The 15,447-nt window shown below is 41.0% G+C and overlaps 1 protein-coding gene across 1 annotated transcript in view; it reads left to right on the forward strand.

The window, feature by feature from the left end:
- Nucleotides 1–15,447, forward strand: part of LOC142312634 (scavenger receptor cysteine-rich domain-containing protein DMBT1-like) — a 69,560-nt gene that overhangs the window by 40,183 nt on the left and 13,930 nt on the right. The window contains exons 6-7 of the mRNA XM_075351631.1: nucleotides 10,113–10,430; nucleotides 13,155–13,472. Of these exons, the coding sequence (XP_075207746.1) occupies nucleotides 10,113–10,430; nucleotides 13,155–13,472 (636 nt within the window). The remainder of the gene's footprint in view (nucleotides 1–10,112; nucleotides 10,431–13,154; nucleotides 13,473–15,447) is intronic.

Genomic DNA, 15,447 nt, shown 5'->3' on the forward strand with positions numbered 1-15,447 from the left:
CTACCACAAATCGGGTGTTAGCAAACTCAGGAGAAATTTCACAACCATTTGTGTGGTCCACTTTTTCTTTTAAGACTTGGCAAAATGAAAAACTTGAGTATAAAGCAGCATTTTAGTGGGAAAAAATACAGTTAGGTCCAGAAATATTTGGACAGTGACACAATTTTCGCGAATTGGGCTCTGCATGCCACCACATTGGATTTGAAATGAAACCTCTACAACGGAATTCAATTGCAGATTGTAACGTTTAATTTGAAGGTTTGAACAAAAATATCTGATAGAAATTGTAGGAATTGTACACATTTCTTTACAAACACTCCACATTTTAGGAGGTCAAACGTAATTGGACAAATAAACCAAACCCAAAAAAATATTTTTATTTTCAATATTTTGTTGCGAATCCTTTGGAGGCAATCACTGCCTTAAGTCTGGAACCCATGGACATCACCAAACGCTGGGTTTCCTCCTTCTTAATGCTTTGCCAGGCCTTTACAGCCGCAGCCTTCAGGTCTTGCTTGTTTGTGGGTCTTTCCGTCTTAAGTCTGGATTTGAGCAAGTGAAATGCATGCTCAATTGGATTAAGATCTGGTGATTGACTTGGCCATTGCAGAATGTTCCACTTTTTTGTACTCATGAACTCCTGGGTAGCTTTGGCTGTATGCTTGGGGTCATTGTCCATCTGTACTATGAAGCGCCGTCCGATCAACTTTGCGGCATTTGGCTGAATCTGGGCTGAAAGTATATCCCGGTACACTTCAGAATTCATCCGGCTACTCTTGTCTACTGTTATGTCATCAATAAACACAAGTGACCCAGGCCATTGAAAGCCATGCATGCCCATGCCATCACGTTGCCTCCACCATGTTTTACAGAGGATGTGGTGTGCCTTGGATCATGTGCCGTTCCCTTTCTTCTCCAAACTTTTTTCTTCCCATCATTCTGGTACAGGTTGATCTTTGTCTCATCTGTCCATAGAATACTTTTCCAGAACTGAGCTGTCTTCATGAGGTGTTTTTCAGCAAATTTAACTCTGGCCTGTCTATTTTTGGAATTGATGAATGGTTTTCATCTAGATGTGAACCCTTTGTATTTACTTTCATGGAGTCTTCTCTTTACTGTTGACTTAGAGACAGATACACCTACTTCACTGAGAGTGTTCTGGACTTCAGTTGATGTTGTGAACGGGTTCTTCTTCACCAAAGAAAGTATGCGGCGATCATCCACCACTGTTGTCATCTGTGGACGCCCAGGCCTTTTTGAGTTCCCAAGCTCACCAGTCAATTCCTTTTTTCTCAGAATGTACCCGACTGTTGATTTTGCTACTCCAAGCATGTCTGCTATCTCTCTGATGGATTTTTCTTTTTTTTTCAGCCTCAGGATGTTCTGCTGCACCTCAATTGAGAGTTCCTTAGACCGCATGTTGTCTGGTCACAGCAACAGCTTCCAAATGCAAAACCACACACCTGTAATCAACCCCAGACCTTTTAACTACTTCATTGATTACAGGTTAACGAGGGAGACGCCTTCAGAGTTAATTGCATCCCTTAGAGTCCCTTGTCCAATTACTTTTGGTCCCTTGAAAAAGAGGAGGCTATGCATTACAGAGCTATGATTCCTAAACCCTTTCTCCGATTTGGATGTGAAAACTCTCATATTGCAGCTGGGAGTGTGCACTTTCAGCCCATATTATATATATAATTGTATTTCTGAACATGTTTTTGTAAACAGCTAAAATAACAAAACTTGTGTCACTGTCCAAGTATTTCTGGCCCTGACTGTATAACTTTCATTTTCACATCCAATGTTATAAAGCTCTGTAAAGACCCCGTTAGACCTAGATGTTCACAATACCTATACATGAATTCCTTGAGGGTTGTAGATTCCAATATGGCTTCAATTTTTTTTTTTTTTTTGCTGTTTTAGCATATTAGGGGCTCTGAAGATGCAAAATAGCTTCCACAATCTACAGTATTTTAGCCAAAATTGAGCTACAGAATCTAAATGCCACTATGTCCCTTCCAAGCAATGCTATGTGTCCAACAGTAGTTTCTGAACAGATTTGGGGTAATGATTAGAGATGAGCGAACTGGTCGTGGTTCGGCTCGAGTTCGGTTCGTCGAACGGAGGTCCCGTTCGAGTTCAGTTCGTCGAACGTTCGACGAACCGAACTCAAACCGCATAGGAAACAATGGCAGGCATTCACAAACACGTAAAAGCACCTATAAAACACCCTCAAAGGTGTCCAAAAGGTGAGAAACAACTCACAACACAACACAAACACATGGGAAAGTGACAAGGACATATACTCATGCGAAAACAAAAGAGCTGGACAAGGAAAAAGAGGAGGAGACACAGATATATGAGTATATGCAAGGAAACGTCATTTTAGGCTTTCAATCTGGATAAATTGCCTGAGCTTGCCACGTACGCCTTGGGGATCTTGTCGTGTCCTGCAGCCAGCGTTCTCTCGGAACCTGTCTTCAGTGCTGCTGGGGGTCTGCTGGCAGATAAGCACACGTGTCTGTCCACTGACAATGTGGACATGACTCTCAGAGGACTTTTCTTCCCCGGGGTCAGCCAGGGGAGGCGAAAGGCACGCGTATTTTTGAGAGTGCTTCATGCAAAGCATATTTTTCATTTTGAAAAGGGGGGTCAACTGATGCCAGTCAAGTGGGTGTGTGTGGCCCAATTAGTGGCAACAAGGGAGACTGGGGTTGGAGTCCCCTAAATTTGTTTCTAAAAGAACCAAGATGAACAAGTCATGGCTCTCAGAGGACTTTTCTTCCCCTGGGTCAGCCAGGGGAGGCGAAAGGCACGCGTTTTTTTTAGAGTGCTTCATGCAAAGCATCTGTTTCATTTTAAAAAGGGGGATCAATTATGCCAGTCAAGTGGGGTGTGTGTGGCCCAATTAGTGGAAACGAGGGAGACTGTGGTTGGAGTCCCTTCGCTTTTGAAAAAAGAACCAAGATGAACAAGTCATGGCTCTCAGAGGACTTTTCTTCCCCTGGGTCATCCAGGGGAGGTGAAAGGCACGCGTATTTTTTAGAGTGCTTCATGCAAAGCATCTTTTTCATTTTGAAAAGAGGGATCAAGTGATGCAAGTCAAGTGCGGTGTGTGTGGCCCAATTAGTGGAAACGAGGGAGACTGTGGTTGGAGTCCCCTCGCTTTTGAAAAAAGAACCAAGATGAACAAGTCATGGCTCTCAGAGGACTTTCCTTCCCCTGGGTCATCCAGGGGAGGTGAAAGGCACGCGTATTTTTGAGAGTGCTTCATGCAAAGCATCTGTTTCATTTTGAAAAGGGGGATCAAGTGATGCCAGTCAAGTGGGGTGTGTGTGGCCCAATTAGTGGAAACGAGGGAGACTGTGGTTGGAGTCCTCTCGCTTTTGAAAAAAGAACCAAGATGAACAAGTCATGGCTCTCAGAGGACTTTTCTTCCCCTGGGTCATCCAGGGGAGGTGAAAGGCACGCGTATTTTTGAGAGTGCTTCATGCAAAGCATCTGTTTCATTTTGAAAAGGGGGATCAAGTGATGCCAGTCAAGTGGGGTGTGTGTGGCCCAATTAGTGGAAACGAGGGAGACTGTGGTTGGAGTCCCCTCGCTTTTGAAAAAAGAACCAAGATGAACAAGTCATGGCTCTCAGAGGACTTTTCTTCCCCTGGGTCATCCAGGGGAGGTGAAAACCACGCGTATTTTTGAGAGTGCTTCATGCAAAGCATCTTTTTCTTTTTCAAAAGGGGGGTCAACTGATGCCAGTCAAGTGGGGTGTGTGTGGCCCAATTCGTGGAAACGAGGGAGAGTGTGGTTGGAGTCCCGTCGCTGTGTTTGTAAAAGGACCAAGATGAACAAGTTATGGCTCTCAGAGGACTTTTCTTTCCCTGGGTCATCCAGGGGAGGTGAAAGGCACGCGTATTTTTGAGAGTGCTTCATGCAAATCATCTTTTTTATTTTGAAAAGGGGGATCAAGTGATGCCAGTTAAGTGTGGGGTGTGTGTGGCCCAATTAGTGGAAACGAGGGAGACTGTGGTTGGAGTCCCCTCTCTGTGTTTTACATGATTTTCGAAGGGCATGACATGCCTAAGAGGTTGAGTTTCATCAACTGCAACTTGTTGGCAACAGAAAGGCTGCCTTTACACCCTTTTGAGACCGAGGATTTTCGAGACCTTATGCCCATTGCAGTGTCCCAAGAGCCGATGGCCAGTCGTCACTCCTTCTCCAAGAAAGGCGTGCCCGCGCTACCACAGCAGGTCGCACACAACCTCACCGATTCCTTGAGAAACTCTGTGTGTGACAGGGTGCATTTCACCACAGATACTTGGACCAGTAAGCATGGACAGGGGAGTTACATGTTGCTGATTGGGCACTGGGTAACTATGGTGAGAGATGGAGAAGGGTTTGCTGTACAAGTCTTGCCGTCCCCACAACTTGTGTGTCAATCCTTCCTCTGTATGTACAAGTTCCTCCACTACTTCTGCCTGCTCAACCTCTTGTGGGTCCTCCACCTCGGCCCAAACCCTGTGTAGTCAGGCCACCCTTCCTTGTAACTGCGCCCAAGGATTCCCACACACCTCCTTACTATGCTGGCAGCAGAGCTCAAGGCCATCAGGCGGTCAAATGTTTACTTTGAAATGTAGGGGAAATGTGAGACACCGCTGAGGAATTGTGGACGGTTAGCTCTGGAGACCGAGTTTCATCAATGGTTGTCTCCACTCAACCAGCAGTCAGGGAAGGTCGGGTGCGACAATGATGCAAACCAGTCTGCGACCCTTCTTCAGGGGAATGTGACACACGTGCCTTGTATGGCTCACGTGTTGAACCTGGTTGTCCAGCAATTTTTAAAACACTATCCCGGTTTACATGGCCTTCTGCAGAGGGCACGGTGTACCGCTTGCCTGGATCGACACACTCAGATGGGCTGTAAAGGATATGCTAGAGGCAAGCCACTCACCAAGCTGGACACCCAAAACCCTGAAACCCTTTAACCCCTATACAGTGATTTGGAATTACACAGGGCCCAAGTTGATCAATACCTGTGGAAGGCTGCAGTTCCAGAGAATAGTAGTCATGCAGGGTCAAAAACATTAATTGAGGAAGAGGAACAGAATGGGATGGCCAGGACTTAATCAGAAAACAAGCAGAGGTGAAATGCGGATCGGCCAACGAGGTACATAAACAGCAAGCAGTAAAAGTAGTCAGGTAACAAGCACACATACTCATAAAACTGAACTGGGGGTAACAGTAACAAGAGGTTCATAGCTTTGTCTGGCAGTGGTCTGCAGACAGGAGGGGCCTAAAGAAGGGTGTGGTGTCTTCCCATTGGTTGTAGCTGAATGAGGGTACTTCATCTGTGAGATACCCACCACCTACATGCAGCCTGTGGTTCTGTATCTGTCAAGGTAACACAACCCAGTGGGTGACCATAACCTGCGTCCACCTTTGCCGCATCATATGATTTCTTTTCCTGAGGAAGGAGACGGATGTCTCTAAAACGCGTAGGAACTATCCAATAAAAAGGAAATCTTTTAATTTACACGCATCAGTGGTTTTCAGCGCGGCATAAACCCGGTCTTTTCTTCTACCTGTGTGATACAAAATTCCTCTCCCGGGGCTGCAGCTAAACCACCAGGCACTCACAGGCTATCATAAGGGGTTGTGACTGGCACAACCTCACCAGGTGAGTGCTTCTTTGTCTTGTTTGTCCACCCTCATACCGGGTAAGACCCTATTGCGCTTTTTTCCCCTTTACAGTTTTACAAAGCCATTTGGGATTGGCCTGGCCACATCTTCAGGACACCTGATGCCCTGTGGTCTATACGGGCCCCCCACATCAGGGGCAGGGCCAAAGAGTTCATTACCGGACCTAGTCTCTGATGCAGTCTTTGCCTGAGCATGGTCAGTTGCATGAAATACAGTCTCTGAAAAAAGACTATCAGCTTTAGCATGGTGTCTAGGCACAAAACAGGACATAAACCCGGCACGGAATGCAAGTACCTGTGCAAAGAGGCTTTTCGTACTAAGTGTGGGAGCATGCGCTGTATCCCGAAATGAAGACTTAGCCTCAGGAATGGCACAGTCAGGCTGAGCATACTCACTAGGCAAAACACTGTAGTTAGGCTGCAGCTGGGGTAAATCGGCACACGCATGCGCACTAGCTGCCTCTCCACACTTACACGTGGAGGAGAAATTGCTCTTCGGGTGTGGACTTGGAGATGCTGTCTATGAACAGAAAAAAAAGCTAAAGGAAGCCTCACTTTCTATCCCTCCGAATGATCAAATGCAGCAATGAATTCCCTGAGTTTGCTATAACATTAGCGTAGCAAAATGTGCATGAGGGTGTCCTGCACAGGTGCTAGAAATAGCTTGGCACCAGTGGGACAATAATGAAATACAACAGCCAGTTCTATGATGCCACTAAATGGCAGTATTTTTTGCTATCATTATAGCTTATTAAAAACAGAGCAGGAGGGTGTCCTGCACAGGTGCTAGAAATAGCTTGGCACCAGTGGGACAATAATGAAATACAACATCCAGTTCTATGATGCCACTAAATGGCAGTATTTTTTACTATCATTATAGCTTATTAAAAACAGGGCAGGTGGGTGTCATGCAGAGGTGCTGCACATAGATTTGCACCAGTGGGGCACTAATGGAGCACAACAGCCAGTTCTTGTATGCCACTAAGTTTACTCAATTTTTGGTATTATAATGACTTAGTAACAATGAGCTTGAGTGTGCAATGCAGGCAGACGTGCTGCAAATATCTTTGCACTAGTGGGACAATACAGAAGTCCAACAGCCACGTTTAGGATGCCACTAAGTTCACTCAGTGTTTGCTAGTATAATGGCTTAGTAACAATGAGTTTGAGTGTGCAATGCAGGCAGACGTGCTGCAAATATCTTTGCACTATTGGGACAATACAGAAGTCCAGCAGCCATGATTAGGATGCCACTAAGTTCACTCAGTGTTTGCTAGTATAATGGCTTAGTAACAATGAGTTTGAGTGTGCAATGCAGGCAGACGTGCTGCAAATATCTTTGCACTAGTGGGACAATACAGAAGTCCAACAGCCACGTTTAGGATGCCACCAAGTTCACTCAGTGTTTGCTAGTATAATGGCTTAGTAACAATGAGTTTGAGTGTGCAATGCAGGCAGACGTGCTGCAAATCTTTGCACTAGTGGGACAATACAGATGTCCAACAGCCACATTTAGGATGCAACTAAGTTCACTCAGTGTTTGCTAGTATAATGGCTTAGCTACAATGAGTTTGAGTGTGCAATGCAGGCAGACGTGCTGCAAATATCTTTGCACTAGTGGGACAATACAGAAGTCCAACAGCCACGTTTAGGATGCCACTAAGTTCACTCAGTGTTTGCTAGTATAATGGCTTAGTAACAATGAGTTTGAGTGTGCAATGAAGGCAGACGTGCTGCAAATATCTTTGCACTAATGGGACAATACAGAAGTCCAACAGCCACATTTACGATGCCACTAAGTTCACTCAGTGTTTGCTAGTATAATGGCTTAGTAACAAAGAGTTTGAGTGTGCAATGCAGGCAGACGTGCTGCAAATATCTTTGCACTAGTGGGAAAATACAGAAGTCCAACAGCCACTTTTAGGATGCCACTAAGTTCACTCAGTGTTTTCTAGTATAATGGCTTAGTAACAATGAGTTTGAGTGTGCAAATGGCAGGAGGGTACAGTGCCAGGGTTGTGGGTCTCTGGGTAGAGGAAAGGAAGCCTGCCTTTCTATCTCTCCTAATGGGGAAATGCAGTGAGGAAATCCCTGACCTTAGCTACACAGACGCTGTCATCTTGTGTAGCTGTTAAACTCTGTATTCACGCACCTATCACCTATGGCTCTGACTCTGCCGGTATTAGCCCTTAAAAGGACTGATAGAAACTTCTATCCCTATTCTGTACAGCGCTTTGTATGGAGCGTACACAGCAGTATCGGAGATAGGCGCTGCGCCAGCGGTGACTTACACCAAGACGCAGAAGGCAGATAATGGCATGCTGGAGGAAAATGTCCATTTTTATAATGCAGGGACATGTGACATGGACATCCTATTACACATGCCGTTGCTTCTCTGGCTAAAAGTCCACTTAGCTGTGTGTGTGTCTGGGATTGGCTGACATGCTGGCCCGCCCCACTACACGCGCGCTTAGGGAAGGAAGACAAGGAAAAAAAAAAAAAATGGCCATTATTTATACAGCAGTGATCTGAATGCGCTGTTCCCGCACACTATACACTGAAATTTCATAATAGTGTGAGTCACAGAGTGACTTACACAATTACAGCGGAAACCCAGCTAGTAATTAGCTGGTCTTTTGCTGCTAGTACCATTCTCGAACTTATCTAGAACTATCGAGCTTTAGCAAAAAGCTCGAGTTCTAGTTCTATCTAGAACTGCCCCCAAAATCACTCGAGCCGCGAACTGGAGAACCTCGAACCACGCTCAACTCTAGTAATGATGTAATCAAGAACATTTCACAACAATTTTTTTGGTAATTTTTCCGTTCTTAATTCTTGGGAAAATTAAACATTAGAGGCCACAGTAACAATTTGTTGTTTTTCAATTCGACGCCCCAATGTTGTAAACATCTGTGAATCACCTATGTGTTCAATATGCTCAACACACACCTCAATGTTTTCCTTCTGTGGTGTAGTTTTAAAGATTGGTCACTTCTAATCTTTTCGTCTGTTTTGGTTGCCTAGAGACTCCACAAATGCAACATGCTGTCTGCAGTCTTTCAGTCTATTACATCCAAAATTATCCTCTAAAAAACAAAAAGTGCATTTCCTTTGCTAGCCCTGCTTTGCGCCCAAACAGTAGTTTCTGACCACAAATTCAGTATTATCGGACTCAACATAAATTGCACAAAAAATTATGAGGTCCTTTTTCTCCTTCCACTCTTGAAAAAATGTAAAATATAGGACCAAAGTAACATTTTTGTGGAAATAACTAATTTTTTCTTTTCACTTCATTTTAATTCCTTGAAGCGCCTGAAGGGATAACTACCTTTTTAAATGTGTTTTTGAGTACTTTCAAAAGTCACTTAATAAAAATGGGGTCACTTTTAGGCTTTTTTTTTAAATGTAGGTCGTTAAAAGTCATTTTAAATTTGAAGTGGTCCAGACTCCGTAATAAAACATTTTTTGTAACGTTTGTGGCAAAAATAAAAAAGTTACTGTTAAAAATTTAACCCCTCTACATGTTTAACAAAAAAATACAATTTAAAAATGATGCTAATGTAAAGTATATATTTGTCAAATGACCCATACTAATTATTTTAAATGGTATGGAATTAAAATGTGAATTTTTGGCACACCGAGATGCCAAAACTGGACACAGAGGTTCACACATATCTATAGCGTATAAAAGTGGAAGTATAAAAGTGGTTCAAGATAAGAAATAAAAATAGCAGCACTCACTGTCTCAAGAGTTAAATTTATTGTGGCAAAAAAGTAGAATGAAAAAGGCGGCAGAGAACAAAAAGGATGATGGCTATTTTGTGTTAACCACATGCTTCAAAGGTCCTGTGCAGGAGGTTTAAAGAGAATATTCAGTTAAAAAAGAATATTCACTCTTTTAATGCATGTATAAGTGAGGGTAAACAGGATATCAGAAGGCTGGAATTCCGATTAAGATGGAAGTTGACCCGTTCACACATTGCACTTTTATTCAATATTTTGTGCAGGTTAGAAAAAAGTGTAGCCAGCCATCTAGAACCTTCATGACAGTGCATAAAAATTAGTCACTTTTTGGCCCTGTCAGCAAAAATAAGTAAGGCGTCCATGATGTTTTTGAGCCTGAAAAAACTTATACAAGTTATTTTGACTGCATTTATCATCATGTTTTAGTTTTCAGTGAATGCAGCTAATGGTTTCTTATCAAATATATGGACTGCAGACAAATATCACTTGTAATCTTAATGATTTCCCATGGTTTTTCCATGTGTCTATAAAAAGTATTGTCTTTCAGGTTTTTTTTTTATAAAATGTCCAGAAAAAATAAGATTAAGTTGACTACCCTGTTTGGACTATTTCATTGAGACTATTTAAAGTGTAAAATGTTTGGAAATGACAATTTTCCTATTTTATTTTTAGGTTCAGACATGTCTTTAAGACTGGTAAATGGCAATGGTCAATGTAACGGTCGTGTAGAAATCCTCTATAATGGAGCATGGGGAACTGTGTGTGATGATTATTTTGATTTGAACGCTGCACAAGTTGTATGCAGGCAGTTAAATTGTGGCAATGCACTTGCAGCTAATGGCAGTGCTGCTTTTGGCCAAGGACAAGGACAAATTGTATTGGATGATGTGCAATGTACCGGCAATGAACAACGTGTATGGGACTGTCAACACCAACCATATACAGTAAACAACTGTGGCCACAATGAAGATGCTGGAGTTGTCTGCTCAGGTATAGTCAGATAGAAGAAATTCTTTTTAATCATTTGTTATCATTCCATGTTTTATCATAGATGTTAGACTTCAGGTAGATCATATTTTTAGACTGTCTACAACTTAGGGTACTGTAAACAAAAAATAGATTTTGTAGGGAAGTCCTACAGGATTAGAGGTATATTGGTTTCTGCCCCATCACCACCCATCACCACCCAGCTGCTATTATGTTTTATGTGGGATAGGAGGATTACTTTGTGAGGTCATTAATACCCCAACCATGAAATGATGATAAGTTAAACTTTTTTTAGCGGGAACATACTAACAAAACACTTAATAAATGTTTAATATCGTTCACTATGTTTTTTTTTCAAATTGTATTTGCTTTATAGTTTTTTTACTGTCATGTCAATACTACTTTACTAAGGTGACAAAGCACAAGTAAATCTTCTATATACACATGCTCTGTGACAAAGGAATGATTGATGCAGGTCCCACCACAATGATTCAAATTTATTTTGAGAATAGGGTCAGACTGCTGTCAATGGAGAGTTTCCAAAATGGGGTCATTTGTGGGGGTTTCTGCTGATTTCGCATGTCAGGGACTCTTCAAATGTGACAATGATGTATACAGTATATTACAGCCAAAATGGTGGTCCTAAATTGAAATAGCGCACCTCCCATTTTATGCCTTGCAAAGTGCCTAAACGGCAGTTTCCTACCACAAATTGGGTGTTAGCAAACTCAGGAGAAATTTCACAACCATTTGTGTGTTCCACTTTTTCTTTTAAGACTTGGCAAAATGAAAATCTTGAGTATAAAGCAGCATTTTAGTGGGAAAAAAATATAATTTTCATTTTCACATCCAATGTTATAAAGCTCTGTAAAGCACCCGTTAGACCTAGATGCTCACAATACCTATACATGAATTCCTTGAGGGTTGTAGATTCCAATATGGCTTCAATTTTTGTTGGTTTTTTTTGCTGTTTTAGCATATTAGGGGCTCTGAAGATGCAAAATAGCTTCCACAATCTACAGTATTTTAGCCATAATTGACCTACAGAATATAAATGCCACTATGTCCCTTCCAAGCAATGCTATATGTCCAAAAGTAGTTTCTGAACAGATTTGAGGTAATGATGTAATCAAAAACATTTCACAACAAATTTTTTGGGTTTTTTTCTGTTCTTAATTCTTGAGAAAATTAAACGTTAGAGGCCACAGTAACAATTTGTTGTGTTTCAATTGTCCAATGTTGTAAACATCTGTGAATCACATATGTGTTCAATATGCTCAACACACACCTCAATGATTTCCTTCTGTGGTGTAGTTTTAAAGATTGGTCACTTCTAGACTCCACATATGCAACATGCTGTCTGCAGTCTTTCAGTCTATTACATCCAAAATTATCCTCTAAAAAACAAAAAGTGCATTTCCTTTGCTAGCCCTGCTTTGCGCCCAAACAGTAGTTTCTGACCACAAATTCAGTATTATCGGACTCAACATAAATTGCACAAAAAATTATGAGGTCCTTTTTCTCCTTCCACTCTTGAAAAAATGTAAAATATAGGACCAAAGTAACATTTTTGTGGAAATAACTAATTTTTTCTTTTCACTTCATTTTAATTCCTTGAAGCGCCTGAAGGGATAACTACCTTTTTAAATGTGTTTTTGAGTACTTTCAAAAGTCACTTAATAAAAATGGGGTCACTTTTAGGCTTTTTTTTTAAATGTAGGTCGTTAAAAGTCATTTTAAATTTGAAGTGGTCCAGACTCCGTAATAAAACATTTTTTGTAACGTTTGTGGCAAAAATAAAAAAGTTACTGTTAAAAATTTAACCCCTCTACATGTTTAACAAAAAAATACAATTTAAAAATGATGCTAATGTAAAGTATATATTTGTCAAATGACCCATACTAATTATTTTAAATGGTATGGAATTAAAATGTGAATTTTTGGCACACCGAGATGCCAAAACTGGACACAGAGGTTCACACATATCTATAGCGTATAAAAGTGGAAGTATAAAAGTGGTTCAAGATAAGAAATAAAAATAGCAGCACTCACTGTCTCAAGAGTTAAATTTATTGTGGCAAAAAAGTAGAATGAAAAAGGCGGCAGAGAACAAAAAGGATGATGGCTATTTTGTGTTAACCACATGCTTCAAAGGTCCTGTGCAGGAGGTTTAAAGAGAATATTCAGTTAAAAAAGAATATTCACTCTTTTAATGCATGTATAAGTGAGGGTAAACAGGATATCAGAAGGCTGGAATTCCGATTAAGATGGAAGTTGACCCGTTCACACATTGCACTTTTATTCAATATTTTGTGCAGGTTAGAAAAAAGTGTAGCCAGCCATCTAGAACCTTCATGACAGTGCATAAAAATTAGTCACTTTTTGGCCCTGTCAGCAAAAATAAGTAAGGCGTCCATGATGTTTTTGAGCCTGAAAAAACTTATACAAGTTATTTTGACTGCATTTATCATCATGTTTTAGTTTTCAGTGAATGCAGCTAATGGTTTCTTATCAAATATATGGACTGCAGACAAATATCACTTGTAATCTTAATGATTTCCCATGGTTTTTCCATGTGTCTATAAAAAGTATTGTCTTTCAGGTTTTTTTTTTATAAAATGTCCAGAAAAAATAAGATTAAGTTGACTACCCTGTTTGGACTATTTCATTGAGACTATTTAAAGTGTAAAATGTTTGGAAATGACAATTTTCCTATTTTATTTTTAGGTTCAGACATGTCTTTAAGACTGGTAAATGGCAATGGTCAATGTAACGGTCGTGTAGAAATCCTCTATAATGGAGCATGGGGAACTGTGTGTGATGATTATTTTGATTTGAACGCTGCACAAGTTGTATGCAGGCAGTTAAATTGTGGCAATGCACTTGCAGCTAATGGCAGTGCTGCTTTTGGCCAAGGACAAGGACAAATTGTATTGGATGATGTGCAATGTACCGGCAATGAACAACGTGTATGGGACTGTCAACACCAACCATATACAGTAAACAACTGTGGCCACAATGAAGATGCTGGAGTTGTCTGCTCAGGTATAGTCAGATAGAAGAAATTCTTTTTAATCATTTGTTATCATTCCATGTTTTATCATAGATGTTAGACTTCAGGTAGATCATATTTTTAGACTGTCTACAACTTAGGGTACTGTAAACAAAAAATAGATTTTGTAGGGAAGTCCTACAGGATTAGAGGTATATTGGTTTCTGCCCCATCACCACCCATCACCACCCAGCTGCTATTATGTTTTATGTGGGATAGGAGGATTACTTTGTGAGGTCATTAACCCTTTCACGACCGGCCGATTTTTCGCTTTCCATTTTTTTTTTTCGCCATTCTTTTTCTGAGAGACGTAACTTTTTTATTTTTCAGTCAATATGGTCATGTGAGGGCTCATTTTTTGCGGAACGAGCTGTACTTTTAAATGAAACCATCAGTTTTACCATATTGTGTACTAGAAAATGGCAAAAAAATTCCAAATGCTGAAAAATTGCAAAAAAAGTGCGATAGCACTATAGTTTTTGAGATATTTTATTCACTGTGTTCACTATATGGTAAAACTGATGTGTGGGTGTGATGCCTCAGGTCAGTGCGAGTTCGTAGACACCAAACATGTATAGGTTTACTTTTATATAAGGGGTTAAAAAAAAATCGGAAGTTTGTCCGAAAAAAGTGGCGCACGTTTTACGCCATATTCCGTGACCCGTAGCGTTCTCATTTTTCGGGATCTTAGGCTCAATGACGGCTTATTTTTTGCGTCTCGAGCTGACGTTTTTAACGGTACCATTTTTGCGCAGATGCTACGTTTTGATCGCCTCTTATTGCATTTTGCGCAAAAGTTGTGGCGACAAAAAAAACGTCGTTTTGGCGTTTGGAATTTTTTTGCCGCTACGCCGTTTACTGATCAGATTAATTGATTTTATATTTTGATAGATCGGGCGTTTCTGAACGCGACGATACCAAATGTGTGTATATTTTTTATTTTTTTAACCCTTTAATTTTCAATGGGGCGAATGGGGGGTGATTTGAACTTTTAGGTTTTTTTGTTTTTTTTTAATTTTTTAAAACTTATTATTTTACTTTTTTTTTTTATTTTACTAGTCCCCCTAGGGGGCTATTGCGATCAGAATTCCGATCGCTCTGCAGTATCTGCTGATCACAGCTGGAAGGCTGTAAACAGCAGATACGCTGTCTTTCTCTTTTGCTGTGCCCCGGGCACAGCGAAAGTGAAACCAATTCATGTGTAGTACAGGAGTCATCACATGACCCTGTACTACCATGACAACTATCGGGAGTCACGTGATCGCGTCACGTGACTTCCGGTTTCGGCGGTAAGTAAAACTTTACCGCGATTGCGCTTATAATGGCGCTGTCATGTATTGACAGCGCCATTATAAGGGGTTAATCGGCACGAGCAGATAACGATTCTGCTCGTGCCTAGCAGGCACACATCTCAGCTGTGAAAATCAGCTGAGATGTGTGCCGATCGCGGCATGCTGCCGCCGGAGGACCGCGGGCAGTAAGATTATGTCATTTAGGACGTAATTTTACGGCCCGCGGTCGTTAAGGGGTTAATACCCCAACCATGAAATGATGATAAGTTAAACTTTTTTTAGCGGGAACATACTAACAAAACACTTAATAAATGTTTAATATCGTTCACTATGTTTTTTTTTCAAATTGTATTTGCTTTATAGTTTTTTTACTGTCATGTCAATACTACTTTACTAAGGTGACAAAGCACAAGTAAATCTTCTATATACACATGCTCTGTGACAAAGGAATGATTGATGCAGGTCCCACCACAATGATTCAAATTTATTTTGAGAATAGGGTCAGACTGCTGTCAATGGAGAGTTTCCAAAATGGGGTCATTTGTGGGGGTTTCTGCTGATTTCGCATGTCAGGGACTCTTCAAATGTGACAATGATGTATACAGTATATTACAGCCAAAATGGTGGTCCTAAATTGAAATAGCGCACCTCCCATTTTATGCCTTGCAAAGTGCCT

This window comes from Anomaloglossus baeobatrachus, chromosome 5 (genome assembly GCF_048569485.1).
Source record: "Anomaloglossus baeobatrachus isolate aAnoBae1 chromosome 5, aAnoBae1.hap1, whole genome shotgun sequence".
Lineage (NCBI taxonomy): Eukaryota > Metazoa > Chordata > Amphibia > Anura > Aromobatidae > Anomaloglossus > Anomaloglossus baeobatrachus.